Source organism: Telopea speciosissima, chromosome 4 (assembly GCF_018873765.1).
Source record: "Telopea speciosissima isolate NSW1024214 ecotype Mountain lineage chromosome 4, Tspe_v1, whole genome shotgun sequence".
Lineage (NCBI taxonomy): Eukaryota > Viridiplantae > Streptophyta > Magnoliopsida > Proteales > Proteaceae > Telopea > Telopea speciosissima.
The window spans coordinates 51,052,200-51,073,853 of NC_057919.1; the positions used below are offsets into that span (position 1 = coordinate 51,052,200).

Here is a 21,654-nt window from a genome sequence, read left to right on the forward strand (position 1 = left end):
GCCTAAGGTGTCATGCCACCACTCAGGCTTCATGCCTAAGGCGTTATGCCACCATCGAGGCTTTATGCCTAAGGCGTTATGCCACCACTGAGGCTTTATGCCTAAGGCGTCATGCCACCACTGAGGCATCATGCCTAAGGCGTTATGCCACCATCAAGGCTTTATGCCTAAGGCATTATGCCACCACTGAGGCTTTATGCCTAAGGCATCATGCCACCACTGAGGCTTTATGCCTAAGGCGTTATGCCACCACTGAGGCTTTATGCCTAAGGTGTTATGCCACCATTGAGGATTTATGCCTAAGGCATCATGCCACCACCGAGGCTTTATGCCTAAGACGTCATGCCACCACTGAGGCTTTATGCCACTATCGAGGCTTCACGCCTAAGGCGTTATGCCACCACTGAGGCTCTACGCCTAAGGCGTTATGCCACCAAGGTCCAATGACTATCAAGGGTCATAGGGCACCAATGCGCAATCAACCACCAAGAGACAATGCAATCAAAGAAAAGCAACAACGATCATATAGAGAAGTCATAATAGTTACAACCCAAGTTCAAAAAGGAAAAAGTTCAAGACGTCTACAAGTTCGGTATGGCCATAGGATCAAGGGACCACAGAGGGGTGGGTCACCTCTGACCCAGCAGGAGACATCATGTCCACCCCGAGAAGGCACGCAGTAGCACCCCCCTCAGGCAGGGCAGCCTCCACCGCTGACACTGGAACGCTCTCCACCACCGCCACACCAGGAAGCGCCGCAGCAAACTCAGAGAACCCCAAGACAGAGAAGTCATAATCGGGGGTCACCTCCAGGACACAAGTGGCTAAGTCCCGGACCCCTCCCTCATAGGCAGGCTGAAGCTGCGCCTGATACAGCACCAAGAACACTGAGGATGCCTGGAACTTAGCCACAACTCACTCGCCTGCAGATGCCAGCTCCGCCTCGTGACTCCCCCTCAATGAATGAAGCTCCTCCTCCAAGGCAAGAACCCTGGCCGAGCTCTCGGCCGCACCAGCAGAGGTCATATGAAGCTCCTCGGACGCCTCCAGGAGCTTCCTGGATGCCACCGCGAGCTCCTCTGATGCCCTCTATGCATCGGCCTCGGCCCTCTCACAGGCATTGATCTGTCCCTAGAACTCCCTCTCCACATCAAGCAAGGTGCGCTGTATCTGCACCTCGTGAGAAGCGTGACCCTCTAGTCGAAGCACCGCCTCAGCAACATGGTGGTGGACCTACAAACAGCATGGCAAGCGATAAACACTCTAAGTATAAGTGGAGCAGCGAACATGACAAAACAAAAAGGAATAACTCATCGAAGCCATATCATGGTAGAGAGTCTGGGCCAGACAAGCATTGCTAAGCCTCTGCAAGGCCACCCTCACGATAGGAAGCCTACCCTTATCCACCCATCCCAGCGACATGCCGGCTTCGGCCAAGGTCGAACCCTCCGGCACACCCAAGGTAATCACTAGGGACTCATCCATCGCGAGAAGATCAGTGGCAGTACCACCAGAGGAACTCACCCCTTTCCCCTTGGAGGGGGGCAATGCAGAAGACCCGGAAGGGGTGACAAATGGAGGCAGAGGCACAAAGCTCGAAACACCATCATCATCAGGAGAAGTACGGGGAAGGAGGATATGCACACCAGAGCTCATCACATAGGCATGTCCTGGACCACCCTTCCGCTTGGCCCTGACAGCCACAGGCGCAGAAGGACCACCAACATCTGCTACTCCAGTAGATGGACCACCTTGGGAAGCGGCCTTCCTCCACAGATTGCCGCGGAGCAAACTGAAGTTCGGACGCATATCCACTGCATAGACCGCCCAACCAGTCATATGACATATATTCAAATACAAGCAGACCAATCAAGTACAAAAGACAGTGCTCTTACCAGGACTCAGCTTCCAGAGGGACAGGAAGGCCTCCGAGTCCAACTCCTGGACATGGAACAGAGTTATTGGTTATTGCTTTATTGGGTTTATTGGGTTATTGGGTTATTGGGTTTATTGGGTTTGTTGGGTTATTGGGTTTATTGGGTTATTGGGTTTGTTGGGTTATTGGGTATATTGGGTTATTAGGTTTATTGGGTTTGGGGCTTTATTGGGTTTATTCGGTTATTGAGTTATGGTTTATTGGGTTTATTGGATTTGAGGGTTTATGGTTTATTGAATTTATTGGGTTTATTGAGTTTGAGGGTTTATTGGGTTATTGAGTTATGGTTGATTAGGTTTATTGGGTTTGAGGGTTTATGGTTTATTGAGTTATTGGGTTTTTTGAGATATACTATATTTTAAAATGTATATATGGTTTGTCAGACCCATTTTAACTATGGTAAGGACCAAGTTAAATTGGGTCAAGTGGTTAATTACATTTTACTCTACTAACCCACATCATCGACATATTAAGGAGGGAGGGTCGTTGTTCAGTTAGTATATGAAAAGAAACCCTAAAGATATAGAGATAGAAGTCATTGCAGAGAGAAATGGAGTAGGGTTATTGACAGTAGGGTTCATAGGGGATCCGTTCATAGGAGGCGACTAAAGAAATGGATGTTGAATTTGTAAACGTGAAATCCGGATGTTCATCATGGATCATGTTAGTGATCCGTGCAAATCTTGCTTCAATTAGATGTTGGAATATTGATACGATGTTGGTCGTTTTAGGAAGATGGGCAAACACAGAGTATGTATCCCTGTTTCAAAGAGAGAGAGAGAGTGCTAGAAGGGGAAGAGACGGTGAGAGAAAGGATATGCATGAAGGCAACTGAGAAGACGATGGATTGTGTGTTATCGATACAAGATGACGATTAGGGTCCCGGTAAAAAACCCTAAATCTTGATTGATAGATATGACATCTATCACTTATCATGATTTTTGGGTTCTAGATTGACAGAAATGGTATGAACAGGCGGGAAAATGAAAATTCTCATCCCCCTTCCCGCCATCATTTTAATCAGGTTATATATAACCTCATTTGCTCATTTGAATTTTCTTTTCATCTTCAACATACCAAAGGTAATCCGTTCTCAGAAAACCCTAACTCTGTGGAACTCATTTGTATTTCCTTTTCATCTTCAACAGACCAAAGGTAATCCGTTCTCAGAAAACCCTAACTCTGTATTGTGCTTTCTTTGCATCTTTATTTCTCCTTACTTCTATGAATCTTCTGCAACTTCTCTTGGCATGTTAAACTGTTGATGATACTATGTGTCTGTGGTCAACAACTGATGCTCTTTGTTTCTATGTTATTGAAGGCTAATCAGTCCGGTTTATCTAGGGTTTTCTCCTTCTCATAAAACCCTAAATTGTATTTCTTTTTCTTTGCATCTTTATTTTTCCTTACTAGTATGAATGAATCTTCTGCAATTTCATGGCATTTTAAGCTCTTGATGATACTCTGTGTCTGCGATCAAGTGATGCTCTCTGTTTCTGTGTTATTGAAGGCTAATCAGTCCGATTTATCTAGGATTTTCTCCTTCTCAGGAAACCCTAAAACTGTATTTCTTTTTATTTGCATCTTTATTTCTCCCTACTTGTATGAATAAATCTTCTGCAAATTCATGGCATGTTAAGCTATTGATGCTCTCTGTATCTGTGTTATTGATAGCTAATGAGTACGATTTATGTAGGGTTTTCACCTTCTCGGAAAATCCTAAAACCGTAACATATTGCTCTATTTTGTTGTACTCTGTAACATATTATTTTGTGTCTGCAGTCAAGTGATGCTTTCTGTTTGTGTGTTATTGAAGGCTAATCAGTCCGATTTATGTAGGGTTTTCACCTTCTCAGAAAACCCTAAAACCGTAACATATTGCTCTGTTTTGTTGTACCCTGTACTCTGTAAAAAAAAAAAAAAAAAGAGATGACCAGATTGGGGACCCTTTACCCTACATGTCTGAGTCTGATAGCATGTTGGAGGCTATACAGTCTGGCTTAGCATTATGTTGGGTGAAATTACTTTCATATGATTGAAACTTAGGTGGCACTTGGTCAACCTCCAAAAAAAAAAAATAGACTAGAATCTCTGGTCTCATCTCTTGAAAAAAGACTTAAAGTGGGAGCTCCCAGTGCCCCTACGTTCGAGATCCTGGAGGATTTCATCCAAAGCTCTGAGCTTATCTGGATCTGATAATGCCAATCCGCTTACTCCTGCTCTACTAGTGCATTTGGGAATATCTCTCTCACCTGGTCAGCAGTACCTCATTCATTCCTCTAATTTTTCCCATGTCTGAAAACGGCAACAAAGGAAGAAGTTTCTTGCTCAAAGAGGGATGCCCCAACCTTAATTTCTTTTGGCTTCTTATCTGATCCTGGGTTAATAACCCTAGATTCCTGAAGAATTGCCTGTGCTTTCTTCTCTTTACTTTGTTGGATTAGCTTAAGGAAATCTAGCAGAGGGTCATCATCATTTCCATCCTCAAGCGAGGGTGGGAGCTCTTTCACTTTGATAGGTAGTAGGACCTATCACTCTTTTTAGCATATATGAATGATGCACAGAAAAATCCATTCAGAGGTTTATATCGTACCTTAAGAGAGAGAATCTGATATGCTACAACCGAGTCAAGCACTTCGATGCATTCATCCCAGAAAACCCATATTTTATTGCCAAAATTCTCATTAGTGATATTAGTCTCATGTAATTTGCTAATATTTGGATCCAATGTTCTTGACTGAGGATATTGTTCTTTTGATAGCTTAGCAATAAGTAGTAGGACATTGTTCTTTTGATAGCTTGAATCCAACATCTTTCCAATTGATACATAGAAGGAGGAGAGATTATTATCTTAACCTATTATTAAAAGTTTATCTCTTTCTCTCTACTATTTTGGTAACTAAAAGCTCAGTTTGCTGAATTTACATCCATTTGATGCCCTTGGAGATCAATGTTAAGATGCGTTAGAAAAGGAAAAAGATTGTACCACTTCTCTTGGAATAGCACTTAACAAACTCAAGTTGGCATTTGATTCAGCAAGGACGGGCAATTAGTGGATTCAAGTTTCAATTAGAAATGTCTGGGAATAATGATGGACTGTAACATTTTGATAAATTTGTTTAATTGGTATGTGGTTTGTACTAAGTTGGCCACATAAGGACGAGGGTGTTGTTTTATGTGCTGCCACTGGTAGTATTACATGCCTGCTTCCTGAAGTAGTGGATATATATATAGGGGCATGGTTGATTATCATATTTCCTTTGTGGCTATCTTGAATATACTTGTACTATTTATATGAAACATGGTTGTTTTCGGTATAAAGTTTTGTTGGCAACACTCATAATAGGTCCATAACTTGTTCAGCTTGCAATTTGAGGAGATCTTCCCCTTGGATCATTAAACCAATAGTACTGAAGTATCAGTTCCAGGTGTTTGTTCATGGCTCCAGATCATATTTGGGGCCTTTGGGTTATTGTAGGTGGAATCCTGAAATCAGAGGCAGCTTAGGTTGTTTGATTAGCTATTTTATGTTGTTTTCTCTTTTAGTTTTACTTCTTGTTTAGGGATTATTTTCCTTAAATCAGGTCTATTTAAATGACCAATTTAGGTTTGTCAAAAAACAAATGGGGGGGGTGGGTTTTGTCAAAAGACCAAAGGGCTCACGTGGGCACACTAGAGAAAGCTCTCTGCACAAGCTGTTAAGTGCAGTGCAAATTGCCAACTTTTGTCACATGGGGTGGGTTGATTTGGGTGATTGAGATGGAGTAGATATGTTTATCATATTTGGTGCCCACAGCCCTACCCCAACTATTTAGAAGATATGGTATGGTACTTCGGTAATGATGAGGTTTTTGGTAGTGATCGGCTGACTATGAGGAAGAAGAAGGGTTTGTGGGTGTTGTAATTAAAAGGGTAGATTAGGTACTTAGCCCATTAAGAAGGGCAAATTTGTTTTTTAAAAAATATTAAGTTGCTGACATCACCACTTAACAATTCTTAACTAACGATAGGGGATCTGTGTGGAATTAGTTTGGTAAAGCAGCGGTTGGGGCTGATAATAAGGTAATTAGTGGGTGTGCCTTAAAATATAGGCAAGTTAGACCCCAAATTGGTGGCTAGTTTGGCCGGCAAAGAATTAATTTCTATTTTGGTAGTTGCTGTCATATCTTCTAGCTCATAAGGTGCAGTACTTGTTGAGGGCTGAAATCTTGTATTTTGTAGTTTGGGTTGTGGGAGTGAAAGGGGTGTATTATTGGTATTATTTTACATTACCTGTGTATTTTATTTTTTCTATTTTTCTCTTTGTCTCAAGGGCAGTGTGGTCCTTTGGGGTTGTTTAGGGCTTTCTTGCTTTTGAGTGGTCCAGCTGTCAAAACTTGTTGATTAAGATATGTATTGTGCTGCTCTACAACTTCTTTTCTTTCTCTTTGTATCTCTGCAACTTTTCCAAAACTTGTTGATTAAGATATGTATTGTGTTGCTCTACAACTTCTCTTCTTTCTCTTTGTATCTCTGCAAGTTTTTTAAAACTTGTTGATTAAGATATGTATTGTGCTGCTATGCAACTTCGCTTCTTTCTCTTTGTATCTCTATAACTTTTTCTTCTTTCTCTTTTGATCAAACTCTAAACCTACAAAGCATTACAGAAGCAACAGAGGCTTGGGCTCTTTAATTTATTGCAAACAGTCAATTATAAAGCATCTATTGGTTTCTTCTTTTCCACTTTCCATTCAAAACATCATCTCCTATTGTCATAAGCAGCTTGGTTTTTTATCTTATTCCTCTGAAACCTATTTTTAGCTTCTTCATTACTGGCCTATTGTTGAAGTTACAGTACTACAGAAATTGTAATTGTGATGAAGATATAGTTTTTGCCTCTTGATAGCTGTCCTATTTCTACATTGCTCTTATTTTTATTGAAATTATGGCTGCTTTGGATGACAAAAATCAGACCATTAGTATTCGGGTGAATGGGAACAACTACTCCTATTGATCCTCTATAATGCAAAATTTCCTACTTGGTAGAGGCAGATTGGGCCATGTAACGGGTTCTACTGAAAAACCATCTGATTCTAATGACACCTATAATGCTGAAATAAGTAAATGGGAAATGGAAAATACATAGGTAATGCATAATAATACCAATAATACCCCTTTCACAGTGGGCGGCCTCGAAAGGGCTGAACCATGTAGATCCTTGCATTGTTTGTTTGATTGCTTTGTTTGTTTGTTTCGTTTTGTTTTCTGCATTGTGTATAGGTTTCCATTTCTACAGTAATCTTGTTTCCATTACTTATGCTAGTTGTTTATGTGTTAGTTGTGGATTATTTCTCCCACCATTTAAAGAGTTTATTATTTTTTGTCTGTCATACTAACACCTATGAACTCTCCCTGCTTGAATCATAGTATTGTTCCTGTGTTTGCTTACGATGGCAAGACTAAGGTTACACATTCTGAGGAAAAAACCTTGCCCCCACTCGCTTTAGGCTGAGTAAAAGAAAAGCACATAATCTTGTGTTTATTACAACTTTAAGGAGATGGCGCATTGAAAAGCAGAGAGAGCTGTGTCGTCTTGCTTTGGCAGCTTATAGAGCTCTACCAGCTCTACCAGCTCCACCTGCTACACCTGCTCCACCTGCAGCAGCAGCTCTACCTGCTCCACCTGCACCACTTAGTCCAACAGCTCCACTTGCCCCACCAGTTCCACCAGCATTTCCACCTTCTCCAGCAGCTCCACCAGTTCCACCTGCCCCACCAGTTCCATCAACAGCTCCACCTTCTCCACCTTCTCCACCAGGTCCAGCAGCTGCAGCAGGTCCGCCACTAGCTCCAGCAGTTCCACCACCAGCACCACCAGCCTATGGTGGTGGTACTTTTGATGATCCAATCCTGGTAGACAACATACCAGACACTTGCATTGTCTTGTCATCAGATGATGAAGAAGATGTGAAAGAGAATGTTTTTGAAGAAGAGTATGACGAAGAAGAAGATCCAGAAAAAGATCCAGAGGAAGATCCAAAAGAAGAAGAACATCCAAAGGAAGATTCAGAAGAAGATGTAGAAGAGGATCCTGAAGAAGAGTATGATCCAACAGGTGATGAGGAAGAGGAAGAGACAGATTGAAGAATGTTTCATGTTTTTTTGTGGCATTTTTTTTGCAATGAATCAGTGTGGATTTAGTATTTTTTTTTTGTTTCTACATTGATTTTTGGACAGTTTTTTAGTCTTTTTTTTTTTATTTTGGGTAAAAGGTTTGTATTTATGGTCATCTTAAATCATTATGATATAGACTCATGTATGATATATCCGAGTCAATCGGATGTTCCTTTCTCTTTTGGTTGTAAATAGTTTTTGGCTTAAGTGGACATGAGTTAATATCATTATGTATTGGAGGATGGGAAGTCTGAAATATGTGTTGAAAAAATGTGTAATTAAGATTGTTTATAAATATGGGGTTTATTGCTATGGTTTTCTATGCTTGAATGAATAGTGATAAAATACTTTGGAGTTTGTAGTGTTTGAACTTTGAAGGTTGAAGGCTTGAAGTCCTCTCTCTCTCTTTTTTTCTTTCTTCTTTTGTGAGTTCAGAAAAGATAAAATTTGTTGTGAGTTCAGAAAAGACAAAATTTGCAAGCATGGGGTATGATCTAAGCCACCAATATTTAACAAAAGTGGGGTCTGGTTCTCTATCATTGGCCTTCCATTTGTCTTAATGAATAACGACCAATAACCCAATAAACCCAATAAACCATAAACCATAAACCCATTAATCCAATAACCCAATAAATCCAATTAACCCAATAAACCATCAAACCCAATAAACCCAAGAACCCAATAACCTAATAACCCAATAACCCAATAAACCCAATAACTCAATAAACCAGATAATCTAATAACTCAATCAACCATAGACTCTCAAACCCAATAAACCATCAAACCCAATAAACCCAATAACCCAATAAACTATAAAACAAATAACCCAATAACCCAATAACCAAATAACCTAATAATCAAATAATCCAATAACCCAATAAACCCAATAAACTCAATAAACCCAATAACCCAATAACCAATCAACCATAGACCCTCAAACCTAATAACCCAATAACTTCATCCCTAGCCTTCCTTTTGTCTTTATGAACTGTAAAAATGTTTTTGTTAAGAGGACAAAGTAAAAATGTCTTTGTTAAGAGCTCTAGCCACGGCTGGAGGAGAGCCAGATCCATGTTCCTATGCCACAAAAAATCTTGAGGTGGACAGAGTACACGATAAGGCACGTTAAGCAAAACGACATTCTATGTTGATTTTGTCGGGCACACATAATGATAGACACCAAACTTTGTTTGACATTAAAGTTGTAGCCTAATATGAAATCTCATTCCTATGACACTCTTTCGATGTTGAAGTTTATGCTTTGAATGTCAAACTGAGTCTTTTCAACGTCGAATTTTATGGTTTTTTCTACAAACAGAAATTTTTTATTTTTGGGATTTATCTCATTATCAAGGAAAAAGGATCACCCTTGGAGGCCTAGAACTCGTCTTGGTTCATTCCTTGACACTGAAACCCCCCCTTGACATGATAAACCATGTATTTAACTTCAATTAATTGGCCAAGGGTTTTTAGCCTTTTCAACTGGGCACTCTTTTAATCATGTACCAAGTTTGATTATAATCATGCTTTGACATACTTCAAAAATAAAAGTTGAGAAATTAGGACAATCGAAAAATAGAAAGACAAGAATCCAATAAGATGGACAAGAAATTTAATAAGAGACCTACCAAAAATTAAAGTGATATAGTAAATAGAGCCAACAAAGACATTTTTATAGTTCATACCCTAAAACTGTATTTCTATCACATTGCTTATACAACCCTCCTATGTCATGACAAGACAACAATCCACCAGTATATACATTCCTTATTCTCTTGAGGAAAAGAGGGGACTGGTGTATGTTTCTTACATGTGCAACTTCTATCAAAGATAAATATGAATTTATCAACCAACCACTACACTGAAAGCCTAAAGTATGTCTTTGTAATAGGGGATTGGGGCTTTAAATGACAAAAAACCAAAAATCCATTACTCCTCGTGGTATTATCAGCTACCTCAAACCAGCTTTTTGAATCCACTTGCCCCATAAAAACCTGGTGGAGATAAATAGGCACAGTAATTATTAAGGCACACAAAATTCAATTCCAAGAACAACTCTAAAAACTATCATTTGATTATTCCCATGGATATTAAAATCTAACTATCTTATGTCAGATAGAAACATGTGCAGGCAAAATTGAAATTCGTGCCTTCCTGGTATGACTGCATATTCCTTACTTGTGGAGAATGCAGCAATAAGCTGTCTTGCAAGGGAACAAAAATCCAATTCCAAGAACAACATCAGCATGCACTCAAATGAGGAAGACAGCAGTAGCAACATCCTTGGCTGTGGGTGTAGTTTAAGCCTGTAAATGGCAACTCCAGTACTTGTAGTATTCCAGTAATAGTAACAGCACAAGGGTATTACAACAAGGGATTGAGATCTACATCAGCTAGGGTTTGTCCAATCCAATAGCATTTCACCGACAAAACAGTATTAACAAACATATATAAATGCAGAAATATCACTATATAAAATTAAAAAAATTATAAGAAAAGTACAACTGCAATGAACCAAAACCAAATATAACTTACAAAATTTGGAGTACGACCCACCCTTATCCTAACCAAAATTGGTTGAATGACAAAACTGTTACAAAAGAGTAGTAAGTTCTGCATGACAAACAAGGGTTTAGTGAATAAAGAGGTGTTGTGTTACCAAAATATTCAGAACATGTCTTAATATAACCTAAATGTTTTACCATTCAAATCTATTTGCTCTGATCGATTTCTGCCTTGTGTATTATCCCGTGCTCTCTTTATTTGCAAGGATAGGTTACTACATTGCGTATTAACCCCCAAGGTCTCTATTTGCGAAGAAAAATTGCTGACTTGTGTATGATCGCCCGTAATCCCCAATGTGTTAACCTAACAATAAGACTTATAAGAAACTAATAAATATAAATAGAACTTACAATATAGATATAACAAGACAAGGAAAAGAATTACCATAGGACAATTTTGAATGTTGTGGCCTGTACCGCCAAAAGAAGAACAATGGTAACCTCTTCGGTTAGTGACTGTTTCAATGCCAGCAATCATACGTTGTAAATTCGGTCTCCCCCTTGTTATCGATCTACGTAAGGGTTGATTTACTCTTCGTTGGACTACAGCTGAAGGTTCCGGATTACAACTGGAACTAGGCACATTTACTTGCAATCTCTGGACCTGCACTAATCCTTCATTCAATATTTTTAAAGCAGCATCAGACCGCTCTTCAGAAAGAGATCCTTCTCTTGCAAATTTATTGGCAAAATCTTGTAAAAGCCATATTGGTTGTTGTGACTGTCCTTGAGATGACCCTGACAAAGTTCTAGATGGGGTGTTACTAAATTGGGCCGCTTTGGTCCACCTATGCATGATATACCTATCTAAAATGTGGGATTTGTCTGTTATCACATATATCTTAAGTATATGTCGGCACTGTATACATTTTTTATTGAACAAGTTACATCCACAAATTGTGATATCATTCTGATAATTATCCAATACATATTGGACATCATTCTCTCGAACCCCATCCAAATGAAAGACCTTATACCTCTTCTCTATAATTTCATCATCACATTGATTTGCTTGAACACCAAAACAAGTAAACTACTCTTCAGAGAAAAACTTGAACACCTTATTAGTATAAACATTAGCGGCTTATTGCTCAATTCTGTGACCTGTAGCACAAGAAGGGGATGTGGTGATGCAGATAGCATCTTCCTTGGCTTCTTTTTCTCTTCGTCTGTTCACAGCCTCTTCAAATTGAGTAACAAATCCATTAAGAGATGTTGCTGATGTGAAAAAGCCCTTAAAACACATATTCATTGACTCTCCCCTCTGTGTCATACTCATTCCAGCAAAAAAGGTGTTACGAAAGTAACAAGGCACCCAATGTTGACGTATCCTAAACTGCTTTTTTAGCCATCGATGATCTTATAAATTAAATCTGTTTACCATGCTCTCCCAACGCTCCTCAAATTCAATGGTGTATTAGAGCCATAAATACAACTCCTATAAACTGCGTTCAAATCAGGATATTACTTGTACAGTGCTCTCATGTGTTGTATCCTATGTTTCTCCAGATGCCATCCACATAGCCGATGCACAGTCAATGGAAACACCAGCTTGATTGCTCTCATTATTCCTGAGTCTTGATCTGTAAATATTGCTTTAGGCTGTATATTTTCCATCGCTCGAAACCATGTCCTAAATAGCCATATAAATGATTCCTTTGTCTCATCAGCTATTAGTCCACAACCAAAAAACGTACACTGCATGTGGTGATTCACACCTGTAAAAGGAGCAATGGGAACTTATATATATATATTTTTTTATATGTCGTATCAAAGACAATTATATCACCAAAAGTCTTGTATTGTTCCCGTTCTCTACTATCAACCCAAAAAACTCCAATCAATTGGTGGTCTTCATTGACACGAACATCATAAAAAACCCTGCATCTGATGCCATTTTACTCTCCAAATAGTTAATTGTTTGTTGACAGTCTACCCCTATGCAATTTCTTCGATTTGCCCTAAGTATAGTCATACAAAATTCATCATTAATACCAGCAAACTTCTCACCACCAGCAAAATCTTTTACAACTCTCATTATATGTGCTTGTCTTATGCCACACTTATGCAGTCGTTGTACAAGATCAACTGTACGTTTATGCCTTTTCTGATGTGATCTAAATCTGAAAGACTCATTCCTGTTCACCATTATATGGTTGTGCTCCTTTTCAAATTTATCCACCACTCACACCCCATTACTACTCTTGATCTTCAATACAGCCCCACACTGAGTTTTCTTTGTCACACGTTGCTGGTAATCCACCTTTCTCTATTTGTCTTTTATTTTCTCACCCTGATTTGAACAAATATAGTATCTTGCAACTACGTGTTTATCTAACTTTGACCGATCCACCCTGTATTTCTGAATAGAAAACCCTATCTCCTTGGCATAACTGTTATAATGTCAATATGCCTCATCATCAGTCGGAAATACCATGCCAATAGTAGGTTCCAAGTCATTAACATTGGTAATCATTACTGGGAGATTCTCTTCCCTATCTAAACTCAAATCCACATCTTGTTCCTCACCACCATCTTCTCCTTCTGAATTATTTCAGTCATCATCATCATCTCTACTAACATCATGACCCACTGCATTTACTGTATTTTCACTATCAATAAAATACTCATCATTTAATACATTACTTGACCCAGTTTCATTTTTCCCATCAATAAAAGCATTGTATGGATCCGCGAAATCATTGAATTCCATTATCACCCAATATTGTATACTCCTGCAATAATCTAAACATGTGTAGGAACACGAGGAGAACAAAACTAAATTAGGACAAAATGTATTTAAATAATGAACATAGTATCACATAATTCAGCCAAATAGTCATTCAGTAAATTGGGGGGAAAACTGCAATTCCTTGAAAGCAACACTACTTTAGGTTTAGTTGAAAAGGATTTCTTTCCATGAGATGATTGTGGAGTCCTCTCTCACATGAACTACCTATGACAATCCAAAGTTTTCCACGGGCAAGTCTTAATAGATTCTAAACATTACTAGATGGATATTCCATGTTTGAATCTGGGACCCAAATTTAACACTCCCCTCATATCCATATTAAAGATCCATTTTCATGAACTGTACTGATTACTAGTTTCCCAGGGCAATATAGAGGAATTATGGACTTGTGGTGACTTTGATCCCCAAGCCAACCCTGTTTTGCAATAGGCTAGCTGGTCCAGGTTTCCTAGCTGTACAAATGCTGAAGAAATCAGAATGTGAGGTACAGTATAGAATTATTTGAATCTAAATGCTTGAAACACAACATGTATTGTACACTTTGACCATCACATCTTGTTACACTGTACAACCCCATTGAACATAGAGTACATGTGGTCATAGCCAAAGAAAGACATGGAATGTACATTTCTTGTTCTTATACTGTGAAAATTTTGAGTTGTTTCTTGTTATAAAATGTTCTTTGTTTTACTCCTTATTCCAACCCCAATCTAATTTCATGGATTTCCACATAGCTTGTGTGATATTTTCTTTCTAAATGTATTTCTTGTCTAATAGTAAGGATCTAAGTTAAAAGAAATGAAAATGAAGAAGAAACTCTATAGATTTTATACACAATTCATACAATTACTTCTTCTTTAGTCATTACTAGGACCTAACTTCAATACAGTGGAAAAAAAAAAAAAAAAAGTTAACAGAAGGAATTTTGCTATCTTTCCTGAGCACACACACCCCACCCCATGTTGTCCTACACCTGAACACACACACACAGCCCAATTCCTTGCTGCTCTACACTTGAGCACACACACCCCACCCCATGCTACCCAACACCTGAGCGCACACACAACCCCATCCCTTGCTGCCCCATACACCTGAGCACACACACCCTCACCCCTTGCAGCCCTACACCTGCACACACACCCAGCCCCATCCCTTGCTGCCCCTACACCTAAGCACACCTCCAAATGATGTCAAACATTTGCATAGTACTACACATATTGAAAGCCAAGCATTAATGAAAAGCAGAATCTTTTCATATTAAAGGGTATAATTATTCCTACCTGCCCTACACCTGAGGCCCTCAATCCTAGCTCTATGATTAGAGATTATTTCATTACATTAACTTAGATCATTAGTAACTAGATACAGCAGGTCTAATATTGCATTAGCATGGAAATGGTGAGGGGAATAAGAAAACTAATACTATTTCATTACATTAACTTAGATCATTATTTGATTCATGTTCAGATTCTAATATAATGTTTTATCAACTTCCTCACAATTGAATTGCAGTATTTTCTTCCATTATAGGATCTGGAACAAAATACTAAGAAGAATAGGAAGCAAGCTACTCATAAAAATGGAACTTCATAACTTATCAATGATAACCATGATAGTATGATACAAAGACTAAAATTCTTAATGATTACAAAGAGGCTCAACATGAGAGAGAGAGAGAGAGAGAGAGAGAGAGAGAGAGAGAGAGAGAGAGAGAGAGAGAGAGATCTACCACAGCATATTGTCTACTGAAAACCATGAAAATTGCAATTCATGTTGGGAATAAACCTGTTGCGCTGTGGAATATGGATCGGGTCAATACTTGTAGTTCATGATCAAGAATAGAGAAGAAATAATTTCAGAATAACATTCATGGTTACCTTAGAGTCGCAAGTGAAACTCCTCCTATAGATAATAGGTCTTCCAACTTGTGTAAACTTGGAGATTGAAAAATTGGTCAACACTTTGAAGCTTGATCAATCCTTACAACCTTTTAGAAGAACACAAAAATCACCAAAGCCTCTTGAGTTCTCTAACTCAAGTCTCACACACACTACTCCAAGAGAGGGGTGAGAGAGAAGTCGTGGGAGGAAAAGAGAGCACTGCCAAAAAATGTGGGAGGCTCCTCCCTCTTCCTCTTTTATAGTTTTGGAGATCCTTGGGTCTCAAGTAATCTCCTTCCATCTTGGCCTTGGCTCAATCTTCTATTTTGGTGTTTTGTGAATCTTTCAATTTTTGCAACTCCAATTTGCTACTAAAGTGAAGACATAGAATCTCAAAAGGGATACAATCTTTCTAAATTATGGTTCATGAGATATTCTCATAACATAAAAAGATATTCAACCATATATATTTTATTCTCCCATATAATGCCATGTGTCCAATAAACTCTTTTATTGCACATAAGCCCTTCCACTTTCCTAATATCCTATAATGAATTATAGGATATGTACTTTAATGCTGTTTATCCCCAATTCATCATGTACGTTGATCGAGAGAATATGTGATTACGATCGGACGACCGAAAAACTTCGAAATCAATTCTCAATATAATTTATATAGTAATTTTATATTAAAAATAAATTAATAAAACACTTCGAATAAACACTGGATCCAAGTTTAGTTCTGACCAATCACTTTCTCTCTCTTGGATATTCCCCACGTACAGGTAGTGGATTCCATGTTGAGAATCCTCTTTGTTTACAATGCGGGATCACGAATCCAGTATACCGGTTTATAGTTCGATTGGATATCAACCATTGGTTTACCAAAATCCGTAATGCCACACTGCAACAAATAAAATCTCTCAAGCCAAAGGGCCATCGAGTGGCGGGTAAGTATATCACACACACAACTAGTAGCAATACATAAGATATGCATACCAGATTCTTATCTATACACGTTCTCGACGTGTACCCACATCCATGCACTGAAATCACCATTTCTCATGACATGCGATATAGAAACCATATAAACGGGATGTCCAATCCCATTCCTAGTTCAGACTAGTTTTAGGTAAAGACCTATGGAACATTCTTATAAGCCCAAATAAAAAAAATGCCAAAATTAAATTCAATAATTTAATAATTCGGGTTTGATGGATACACATTTCCAATAATCTCCCACTTGTACATCAAAGCCAATTACCAACAAAAGTTACACCTAAGCTCTCAATATGTTTTTGAAACACTATAGGAGCTAATCCTTTTGTCATCGTATCTGACACACCGTCAGCAGTGCCAACTTTGGAAATAGCTACATTACCTTATTGGATTATCTCTATAATTAGGTGATACTTCTGCTGCACATGTTTGTTCCTCTGATGAGCCCTAGGCTCTTTAGACTGTACAATCGCCCCCGTGTTATCACACAATAAAGGTATGGGGTTCTTGACTAACTCTGAAACAACCTCCAAGTCGGTAAGAAACTTCTTGAGCCAAACACCATCCTTGGCTGCATCACCAGCTACTAGGTACTCTGTCTCGGTAGTAGAATTGGCTGTAGATTTCTATTTGGAGCTTCTCCACACAATCGCTTCACCACCCATAAGGTAAACCATACCGGATGTAGACTTTCTATCATCCTTGTCAGTTTGGAAATCTGATTCCGTATATCCAACTACTAACAACTCATCACTTTCATACACTAGAAAACAATCTTTGGTCTTTCTCAAATACTTGAGAATATTCTTGATCGTAGTCCAATGCTCTTTTCCTAGATTGGATTGAAACCGACTCACTATCCCTACAACATAGCAGATATCTGGCCTTGTACACAACATAGCGTACATCAGACTTCCCACTGCAGAGGCATAGGGAACTCTCCTCATCTCTTCAATGTCTTCTGGAGTCTTGGGGCATTGAGATTTAGAAAGTGAAATTCCATGACGGAAAGGAACATTTCCTTTCTTGGAATTTTTCATGTTAAACCTTGCCGGTATCTTTTCTATGTATGTGGATTGTGACAAGCCTAGCATCCTTTTCTGGCGATCTCTGATAAGCTTGATCCCAAGGATATAGCTAGCTTTACCCAAGTACTTTATCAAAAAAGTGGTGGACAACCACACCTTTACGATGAAAGAAACCCAACATCGTTCCCAATTAGTAAAATATCATCTACGTACAGTACGAGAAAACAAACCGCACTCCCACTGAACTTCTTGTAAACGCAAGGTTCATCCATGTTCTGTTCAAAGCCAAACGATTTGACTGCTTGATCAAAATGGATGTTCCAACTCCTGGAAGCTTGCTTGAGTCCATAAATGGATCTCAACAACTTGCACACTTTGTTCTCTTCACCTTTTGAAGTGAACCCCTTTGGCTGTTGCATGTAGATTTCTTCATCAAGAAATCTATTTAGAAATGCAGTTTGCACATCCATCTGCCAGATTTCATAATTATAGTGTGCGGCTATTGCCAACAAAATCCTGATGGATTTCATCATAGCTACTGGCGAATAGGTCTCCTCATAGTCGATACCTTCTTGTTGAGTATAACCTTTTGCTACTAGTCTTGCTTGAATCTCTCAACCTTACCATCTATGCCTCTCTTCCTCTTGAAGATCCACTTACATCCAATGGGCTTTATGCCTTCTGGTGGATCCTCCAGAGTCCAGACATTATTGGAATAGATTGAGTCAATTTCAGAGCGCATGGCTTCCTCCCATTTGGGTGCATCTACATCTTGAAGGGCTTGTTTATATGTATACGGATTGATATCCGATTCAGTGGTAACCATGTAGAATTCTTCTACGGTCTTAGCTTCTTCAGTGAGAAGTGTATAACTTGTGGGTGGTCTTATGGTCCTCCCACTATGTCGCGGCTTCTGAACTATATTAGGTTCGATGGGGTCGATAGTTGGTTCAATTGATGGATTAGGCATTTCAGGTATAGAAGACATCTCTTCTATAACAACAGGGTCGCTTCTCTTGGCAATCAAATCTTATTCAATAAAACTAACATGCTTACTAACAATGACTTTCTGATTTGCGAGGTCATATAAATTGTAACCTATTGTGCCTTTTGGGTATCCCAAGAATAAGCATCTAAAAGAACGTGGCTCTAACTTACTATCTGTTTGTTGCTTGCGTACATACACAGCACAACCCCAAACCCTGAAGTGTTTTACGCTGGAGGATACCTAGGGGATTCCATCTTGCCAATCTTGGTTGGAAGCTGAATCTCTCTTACCCATCCCTTGATACGCTCAATGATGGAGGCTGCACTACGTCGCCTCTCCTCATGCCGTCTGTTGTTTCTTTCCTTCCAGAGTTCCCAAACAATCAAAGATGGCAAAATACCAACGATGTAGGCACTTAGGTTATTGCAACTACCTGTACCCTGCCACAGCAAAACTCGGCTTCTGATATCTTGAGAGGGCAAGAAAGGGATGTCCAGGAGCCTTGAAAAATACTTCCAAACCTTCATTACTGTACCGCCAGCGCCCAAGCAGTGATCCGTAGTTTCCCTCCTTGGCTGTCCGCAACAATTGCATCTAGATGCCAAGGGAATGCCAAGGGCCATGAGGGCATCGTCAGTGGGGATCTTACCCAAGAGGAGCTACCAAGAAAAAAACCCCACCTTCAGGGGCACTGCCTGATTCCAGATCCACTTCGAAAAGGAACTATCAGGGTCCCTATGCCGGACTTCGTCCCATGCAGATCTAGAGGAGAAGCGGCCATCACACTCTGGAGTCCATATCAACAAATCTTCCCTATTTGAGAGCGCAAAATCCCCTGACCTGATGCTCTCCCTAACTGCCTCTGAATCGATGAGGCTTAGGATTTCCTCCTTCCATGCCCCAACACCATCGACCGCATCTTTGACCCTCAGATTCAGACCCACAAGCAAGCCATTATCCACGAAGTCTATTAGAGGTCCAACCCCCACCCAGTTATCCAGCCAGAAATAGACTTACCTACCCCAAGCAGCCATCTAGACCTCTCCAAAACAAATCCCCTGAACTCCAAGGTGCGGCGCCAAGATTTAGAACCAGTCCCAACCCGCCCAGCCAAAGTGACGTGCATGTTTTTGAAGTACTTGGCCCTGAAAAATCCACTCCACAGTGTTTGCTTTGATAAAACCTTCCAAAACCCTTTCAACCTGAGTGAAAGACCCACATCCTGCAGCCATCGAACCCCTAGACCCCCTTCCGCCAGAGGCCTACAAACCTTCTTCCAGTTTACCCAGTGCCTGCGGTTGCCCCATTCAGAGCTGCCCCAGAGAAAATCAGCAAAGATCTTGTTCAGACTGCGTAGGACCGCTTTCGGTGGATCCAAGGTGGCCAAGACATGAATTGGCATAGAGGAGAGCACATGCCTCAAGAGCGTAATGCGACCTCCAGAGGACAGCAACCTACCCTTCCACCCTGCCACTCTACTTCTGATCTTCCCTACCAGTCCATCAAAAAGATTGATCCTCAATCTTCCCGAGTATAGCGGGGCTCCCAGATAAGTAATAGGGAGGGATTTCCTGGGGAAGCCAGTAACCACCCCCACCATGTGTGCTGTAGCCAACGAAGCTTTTTCGCCCAGAACATAACAGCTTTTCTGCCTATTAACCAGCTGTCTAGAGAACCCTTCATACCTAGTACTGAAGCCCATAATCTGCTTAAGAGAGCGCTTCAATCCTCTGGAAAAAATAATGGTGTCATCTGCAAAGAGACTATGTGAGACTCCTGGGCATCCCCTTGGAAGTCTGTAGTAGGCTGCCATACCATCAACAAATAAACCTTTCAAACCCCTGCTAAGGACCTCCTCTGCCAAGATAAATAGGGCTGAAGACAGGGGGTCTCCCTGCCGCACCCCCCTAGAAGATTTAAAGAAGCCCAACTGCTTGCCCCCTATATTTATTCATTAATAGAAAAAAAGAATATTACATACACCTCCCTATGGAGGTAAAAGATAAGAAAGGTAAAAAATAGAAAATACACAATGGGCAACTAGACAAAAGGCTAGTTCCCAAACTACCCTTATCCTATCACTTCTAACAACTCCAACACCTACTTTGGTGTGAGGAGGGCTGGTATGATGCATGGGCTCATGCTCTCTTGTATGAAACCCTTTTTCAGCAACTCGTCCACTTGTTATTTCATCTCTGAACGATAGGCGGGTAAGTTTGTAGCACTGACCCCGGTATGAGATCAATGGCATGTTGGATGTCTCACATCGGGGGTAGCTCATCTGGAAGTTCCTTTGGTACTAAATCTGCAAAATCAGATAACAGTTCCCTAATGGGTTTTGCAAAGTTAGTTCATGGTAGGGGTAACTTCCTTTGTGACCAAGGCCAAGACAAGGCCAGTCTCTTTGCTGGTTTGTAAGAACTCTCGCTGCGGTAGTGCTAATAGCTTAGTTGCACTAGATTCTCCTAATTTTAAGTTTTCTTTCTTACTTTACTGGCTTGGTGTTGGCTTTAACATCATGTTTTCTCTTCTCTGCTGGGACATTTACAGAGTTCAACACAATACGTTTACCCTTAAATGTGAAAGTTCACTGATTTGTTTTGGCTCTAATCGTCACATCATTGTTGTAGAGCTATGGCCTACCAAGAAATACGTATGTCAACTGCATCAGAATAACAGCACACCATACTTCTTCATTGTAGGAACCCAGCTTTAGTGGAACTGGACACTTTTGGTTGACTTCTAAGGTGTTCCATTGAGGACAGAAACTATATAGTGCTGTGAATATTTCTCTTTTCCAAGATTTATTCTCTGGGTAAAGAGATGTGAAACTACATTCACATAACTTCTGCAGTCCACCATCACTTGCACTACCTTGGATCCAATGGCCATTCTATTGTAGAATATACAATTGTGTCTTCAGTCTTCTCCCTGTGTTTTAGGCTTTTAGCAACCGGAATACGAGTAACCACATTAACCTCATAAATTGGTATCTCATTGTCATACTCATCTGATGGTTGGTCTTTAGTATCATCCTCAAGGGGAAGTCCGTTATTAATTTCAACACCTTCCTCAGTCTCAAGGGTAGCAACAACAACATTTGTGCTCCATGCCTTCTGTGGAAAGAATTTGGCAAAGTGTCCACATTTGTTGCAGTGATAACACTTTGTCTCGTTGTTTGCATTCATAGGAGTTTTTCCTTTCTCAACAAACGATGGAGTGTTGTTCGATCTACTTGTAAATGGAGGTGGCCGAATAATAGCTGGTGGTCTCCTATATTCCCCGATTTGACTTCCATAAGGTCTAATGAGAATTTTCAGTATATCTTCTGCCTCTAATGCCCTCTGTTAACAG

At 39.9% G+C, this 21,654-nt stretch overlaps 1 protein-coding gene across 1 annotated transcript; it reads right to left on the reverse strand.

The window, feature by feature from the left end:
- Positions 1-13,207: 13,207 nt before the first annotated feature.
- Positions 13,208-17,324, reverse strand: LOC122659381 (secreted RxLR effector protein 161-like). Its single transcript, XM_043854493.1, has 2 exons — positions 16,964-17,324; positions 13,208-13,398 (listed from the first exon to the last, which is right to left on the reverse strand). Exons 1-2 carry the CDS (start codon positions 17,322-17,324, stop codon positions 13,208-13,210), a joined length of 552 nt encoding a protein of 183 aa, XP_043710428.1.
- Between the last annotated feature and the right edge of the window lie 4,330 nt (positions 17,325-21,654).

Excerpts from the sequence above, each read along its gene's own strand:
- LOC122659381 (XM_043854493.1), bottom strand. The coding sequence starts at position 17,324 with ATGAAAAATTCCAAGAAAGGAAATGTTCCTTTCCGTCATGGAATTTCA. Across the intron at positions 13,399-16,963 it reads TGATAGAAAGTCTACATCCG|ATTATTGCAGGAGTATACAA; the intron begins GTATGGTTTACC and ends ACACATGTTTAG.